Source organism: Dipteris shenzhenensis, chromosome 15 (genome assembly GCF_047967505.1).
Source record: "Dipteris shenzhenensis isolate YYH24624 ecotype China chromosome 15, Dip_SZ_1.0, whole genome shotgun sequence".
NCBI classification, from domain to species: Eukaryota; Viridiplantae; Streptophyta; class Polypodiopsida; order Gleicheniales; family Dipteridaceae; genus Dipteris; species Dipteris shenzhenensis.
Window position 1 is genome coordinate 55,282,718 of NC_141610.1, and position 6,646 is coordinate 55,289,363.

At 41.9% G+C, this 6,646-nt stretch overlaps 1 protein-coding gene across 2 annotated transcripts in view; it reads left to right on the forward strand.

Annotated features, from left to right (window-relative positions):
• The window catches only part of LOC147894011 (piezo-type mechanosensitive ion channel component), a 202,489-nt gene extending 200,639 nt beyond the window's left edge, over positions 1-1,850 (forward strand). The window contains exons 19-21 of one of the 2 annotated variants that reach the window (XM_087386640.1): positions 13-154; positions 326-470; positions 1,624-1,850. In XM_087386640.1, the coding sequence (XP_087242766.1) occupies positions 13-154; positions 326-470; positions 1,624-1,759 (423 nt within the window). In that variant the 3' untranslated portion in view covers positions 1,760-1,850. The remainder of the gene's footprint in view (positions 1-12; positions 155-325; positions 471-1,623) is intronic. The other variant, XM_087386641.1, reaches the window with a different exon arrangement.
• The last annotated feature ends 4,796 nt before the right edge of the window (positions 1,851-6,646 follow it).

A 6,646-nucleotide genomic window follows, 5' to 3' on the forward strand; every position in this document is an offset into this window, starting at 1 on the left:
TGGCTCTTGTAGGTGGAGATGGTGTCTGGAAATTTGACTTTAAACCAGGCACCTCAACCATGGTGGTCATTTTCTCGAGATAACTCTTCTCTTGAAGATGGCTGTGGCAGTCTTAATGGAACAATAGCTTTCGCTGTATCAGAGGAAGTACCACGTATGTTCTAATTTTCTTCTGCAAGTAAAATGCGTAAATGTGGATTACAATCTTTTTCTTCTGCAAGTAAAATGAGGATTACAATCTTTCCAACTCAAGCTTTTAAGTGTATGAATCAATGCAGACTGAGTTTTACATTGAATCTTGGATGACATTTTGTGTCCCATGCAGAGGGCCTTATTGGGGATACACTCTCCAAATTCAGTATCACTAGTCTGTATATTACATTTGTCCTAGCAGTGGGTCGTTTCATTCGACTGCAGTGTGCTGATTTAAGAATGCGGATTCCTTACGAAAATCTGCCGTCTTGCAATAGGTATGAAAACCCTTATTTTTGCTAAAACAAGAACACATGCAATTTTCTAATGTGGGAGCCTCATACATCAGACCTTATCAATTAAGGCATAGTAGCTTTTGTTCCCATTAGAAGAAAGACACATTGCAACTTGCGAAGCCCAAAATCTCAAGGCATTTATAGAAAATGACCTTTATATATCCGAGAGCTAGAGATCTGGAGAGAGTAGAACTAGTAATAGTAAAATCATGAATTGGATGAATGTGGAAGGGTGTGGGTAGAACACGTAGCTTGAACTATGGGATGACGGGCATCTAACATCTCTCTCTCTCTCTCTAAGTAACTTGAGCTGCTCTTCGCACTCTCTAAGAGCTGCCATGTGCCCTCCCTAAGCAGATGTACTAGAGGTTTTTTTGCTGTCCCATAGACTTGTTGGGCTTCTGTGGACGTTACTTTCTTCTCTCTTTCTTTCTAGGTGGGTGAAAACTCCCTTCTCTCTACACCTTTAAAAGCAACATCCCTGTGCCTAGCTCTTGCGAAGCCACCTGTCTTCTTTGTGGCATCTCTAAATTTGGCGCACTTGCCACCTGCCTCCTATTGATAAATTTATCTTCCTTTGCTAAACTTGGACCCCCTCGCTAAATTTGGTTCCCAATCCTCCCCTGCTTGCAAAAAGCCTCTCATGCCCATCTCTAGCCCCCTTGAACTGCAATTTTCAGCAGCCCCTTCCCTTTATTTTCAGCAAGCTCCCCCCTGGTGCCTCCCTCCTCCCGCTTGTGCAATCTATCCCTCCTCTCCCCATCTCTCCATGTTCCACCAGCCCCACCTTCCTCTCCCCTTGCACCTCCCTCTACCTCCCCCCTTGCGCCTCCCTTGCTCTCCCCCATCTCGCCATCTCCTCTCCCTTCCCCCTTGTGCCTCCCTTCCTCTCCCCCTTGCGCCATCTTTCCCCCTGTACGCCACCTAGTCCTCTCTTGCTCCATCTCGCCCTGCCTCCCCGGAGGAAAGAATTTAATCAGCATCATGCTTGCAAAACTCATTATTGCCCATTGCCTTCTAAATATCCATAAACATGACACATCCATAAAGGTTGGAATCATTGCTTTTACGTAGGATTTATATCAATACTTATCTGTGACGCTTACAAAGTCAATGTTGTTCCCATGCTTTGCAGGCTTATAGCTATTTGTGAGGATATTTATGCAGCTCGAGCAGCAGGGGAGCTGACATTAGAAGAAGGCTTGTTTTGGACTCTTATAAGGATTTACAGATCTCCTCATGCACTGTTGGAGTACACCAAAGTTGATTAAAAAGTTTTGAAATCTGCTGCTGTTTAGCTGGCCATTGTATGTGTGTATTTGTATAGTTCATGTGCAAGAGCACATGAATATTCATTTATTTTTTCTAAGGTTATTTAATAGTTTGCTTGGATTATTTCTCTCTCTCTCTCTCTCTCTCTCTCTCTCTCTCTCTCTCTCTCTCTCTGTTTCCTGGTATTTAATGCACTGCAAGGTACTTTGTTTCATAGCAAATTTTTTTCTTCATATCCGCAAAATTCACCAATAAAACCGTCAGGGTTCACCCAAGATTGGGTGGCTTATCCACATCATAGAAAGCAAAGAGAACACACTGAGGGTCTAGATCTAAATTAAATAACCATTGTTGATAGTCGTTTCATAGATCCCTATTGGATACATTAAAATGCTTTCAACTCGTGTCAATGCAGCAACTAAGAAAGTGAGAAAAAACTACGAGGGACATGCCATGTTAGTGGGTCCGAGTATGCAAGTGTAAAAACAAAAATATGCAAGTGGGTGCAATGAAAAAGCAGATAGTTACGTAGGAATCCAAATGCATACAATGAGCTATAGCAGGTCTAAAGAAGCACAGAGAGGAATCATTGAAAACTTTGGAGTTAGAAACAAATGGTAAGGGTTGGATTGATTGCATGAACTATGATACATGGCACAGCTATTAGAGTTGCAACAAGAGATTAGTATGTCTATGATTTGTCCCATGCATCCGGTTAGGTCTCCATAGCATAGTAAAATAATATTTCATTTCATCTCATTGCATCTCTCTCCCTTTCTCCCTATCCCTAGGTCCATTTTAAAGCGCATCTCTCTCTCTCTCTCTCTCCACCCAGATCCTGCTTGGACTCTGCTTGAAACTCTCTCATAAAGTGCCATGACAGCCCAAATGATCTCTTGGTCATAACCCAAATCATGTATGCATCGTATGAGGCGGACTCTCGGAACTGTGTCAAATGCCTTGCGGAAATCCACAAAGCAACAATAAACCCTATGCTTCTGTACCCTCGCCTCCTCGATGATACATATGAGCGTGAGGATGTGGTCCATGGTTCCATGATCACGTCGGAATCTGGCCTGTCTTGCTACTCTAAGTCGACATTTCGCAAATCTACTGACCTCGAACACTCAGGTTTGGTATGATTATGCACGCATACTTTGACATCCCAAATCAGCCAATCCCTAACTTCTCACATATGCCATGTCCAACATCCTGCACCCTCTTCATTAAGGGGAGGGGGGGTAAAGGATGCCGTAATGAAACTTCATAATGGTTCAACGAAGCATCATTAGGGACTATGCACAGAGTTCATTGCATATGCGATTAACCTCCTAGTCCCAATCTTAGCAAAGCTCTTTAATGAAGCTGTTTGTTTGGGGATTCCACGCACCTGGACCATTAACACTATCTCACTCATCCACAAGGTAGGGGATCCCATGAACCCGGAGAACTACATGACCATTATGATTGGACATGTCATGTTCAAGATTTGTACATCAGTACTTGATTTCGAGGTCGGCAGATTTGCGAAATGTCGAGGACTTAAAGCAGTAGGACAGGTTGCATTTCGACGTGATCATGGAACCATGGACCACATTCTCACGCTCAGATGTATCATCGAGGAGGCGAGGGCACGAAAGTACTGGGTTTATTGTTGCTTTACGGATTTTTGCAAGGCATTTGACACGTTTTCGAGAGCTCGCCTCATATGGCACCTATAGGATTTGGCGCTCTTTCTATATGTGTAGCTATACTAGCCAAGTGTCCTAATAAGTATGATGATTGATTTTTTAATTATTTGTTGCTACCTTTGGTTGCAAAGCATGCTTAAACATAGAGCTGTATTGAAAAAGTACAAAAAAGCAATATGTGCTAGTAATTGGCCTTTATGGTAGGCAAGGAGTTGTGGTAGCCATTATATTGTGCAATGTTTTAGAATATTTCACCAATAGTCTGCATTGTTTCAAAAAAGTTTTCATTTCAAACTGCTTCAAGCTTCTTGGAAGAGAAATACTGCATCCTTTCTCAGGAAATATACGTAGGGAGGAAATTGGCTAGTCAAAAACCAAGAAGAAACTCAAAAGGCTAATTAGGAAGAAGAACCAACACCTCACTAAGCTCCCTATGCAACCGATTCAAGAGGGAATTAGATGATGGCTTGTTGAACTCTTGATAAGCGAACCCCAGGGGTTGCAAAGCTACATTGGAATCATAGCATGTAGAAGTACATGTATTGGAAAGAGCTCTATACTGTTAATTTATAGTGTATTTTGAAGTTTTCCAATACAGTGACTGAGCACTATTTATTTCTCACCATGAGATGAAGATAGTTAGGACTTGTCAATCTTCAGTAATTGGTACTGGTCACCTTTTATGTAACAATTCCCACATCTTTGTTTGAGAAGGGGATTGATGGATTCTTGAAGTCTTAGCAAGCACATTTGAGGTAGCATTTTATGATGGTTTGCCATGAAGTTAGATCTATGTAGAGGCTTGTAGGCATTTCAAAAGAAGTAGAGAAGGGGAGGAGATAGACGTGGACCAGGATTTTGATGACCTATGATGTGCTATTGATATAGAGAATATGGCCGCTATCAAGAGCAGTGTCTCCAACCCAAAAGGAGCTCCTTCATATAGCACATGTAATACGAATGACCATTAATAACGGGATTGCCCAAATGTGGAGCAAGAGGTGCGAAAAATAATACACATGTATATAAGCGGGAGAGGGATCTATATAAGGATTGTCATTCCTCTGTTTGTGCTTGTGATGCATATCAAAGGAGTGGGTGGAAATTGTACTATGAGGCAACCATTTATTGTAGTGAATATTTAGAACCAGGACGTGGAGATGGCTCAATATGTTCTTGGTCGATCAATTTTGCGTTATGGTTATCCATTGTTGATAATGTTAACATGCAAGGTGCATGGAATTGCATCGTGCAGTATAGTGCAGGTTTCAAACCTCTTAATTATAATGCCTTTCTGGAAATTCCTTTAGGGTGAGAGCCAGAATCGATTAGGATAAAACAACCGTTGTTTCTCCTCTCCAAACTCTGAAAAAAGTTTCTCTCCTAGCTATAGCTACTCTTCAAGATCCCTGCATGATCGCTCAGATGGTTGATCATATCTACCTATTCTTTAGCATTTCCACTCCTCGTCGCACAACACCTTCCATCCCGAACAAATGTATGCAACAGATTTCTCAAACTATTAGGTTGTAATTAGAATCATAGTCATGTTTTTAGTACAGTTCAAGGTCTATACTTGCACTGGACTTGTTCTGATTGAAATTTGTTTCTCTTGTTTATTTATGTCAAAAGCGCATCTGTCAGTGATGAACTGGACTGTGATAAGCTTGAATGATGAGGATAGGATTCTGGCAGGACATCAACTTTTGTGAAACCTTTGCACATCATCATGGAGGTGAAATTACGAATTTTGAATCGCTCCCTCCCTCTCCCCTTGGAGTTCCACCATCCTCCTCCTCCTCCCTCCTCCTCCATCCCATATGCCTTTTCCTCCTCCTCCTCCCTCTTGCAATTATCCCTCCTACGACACGCTCCCCCTCCTCCCTCCTACTACAATCCTCCTCCTCCTCCTGCTCGATCCTTTGACTTATGTGCTCCTCTCCTCCTCCTCCAACCTTTAACTTGTGTGCTCGTTCCTCCTCTCTGCTATGTGCTACCTATAGCATTTGAGGCCCCTTGATGATCTTCTTTCCTAGGATCCACTTTCCACGTTAACCTCATTTTGCCCATTCTTATCTCCCATTTCCTCTATTTTCATTACACTATCAGAGATCTCTGTGGTCTCTCTACAGTTTCTATCTACTCAATGGTGCCATTCAAAGACATCTCAAACAAGTATCATTTTATCCTATAGTCAGAGGCTCGAATTACAAGCACACAAATTTTAGGGGGTAGGAGAGTTGCCTGCCACAATTTTTATATGGAAGGAAAGAAACATATTGTCCAGATGGAAGGTATCTTGTATCTTCTAGACCCTTCCATAGACAGAACCCCTATTTCATATATTGCATGAGTTTGTTTTCTTTGTGGAGATGGGAATGCTCAATTGGTCTATTCTTAAACAATGGCTATGTCAGCAAGTGAATTATGGAGAGCCCAAGTAGCATAACTAGTAGAATTGTGGAATAAGGCAATTTTTAACAATATAACACTCCATAGAACATCTTGAGACCAGGGATCTCCATTACAAAGTAATTTTGTTGGCCTTGGAGTGACATGGATGGCAAGATCCACTCTCAAACTTAGAGTCATGTAATAGTGGTTTGGAAGTATCTACTATTCCCACATTCAAGTATCTTTGGAGAATAAATGGGTGCTTACTCCACCTATCATGATATACGCTTCGACCGCAACCACTCACCTATTTACTTTGGCCATCTGTACATACTTCTTGCATATATTGACTTCATATCCCTATTAGAGGATCGTGCTGCCCTGATCACCCACTCACTACACAAGGCTACCCTTCACGCTTTCCCTCACACCACTCGCTCCACCCACCTCCCACCTCATGGGGTCGTACTCTGTAATAGTTGGTATGATAATAAGTGTAAGGCTTTACGTCGTCAGCTCAGATTCGAAACCAAAAACGATCTTTTGAGAGCAAATTAGAGACATTACTTGAGTATCGTCGACTGGAACATAGAAAAAAAATCGATTTCGTTCGTCAGAATGAGGTGGAACTACTGAATATTTTGTTTAGTAACAACTCTAAGGACTTTTGGTGAATATTTCTAGAGGGACGGTCCATGCTGATCTGGATATTGCTTTACGCAGATGATGTGGCTCTTTTGTCTTAGCAGAGGGGCTCCTAAAACACTAAACCCTCCTTCAAACGTTAATATGTCTTTCTCT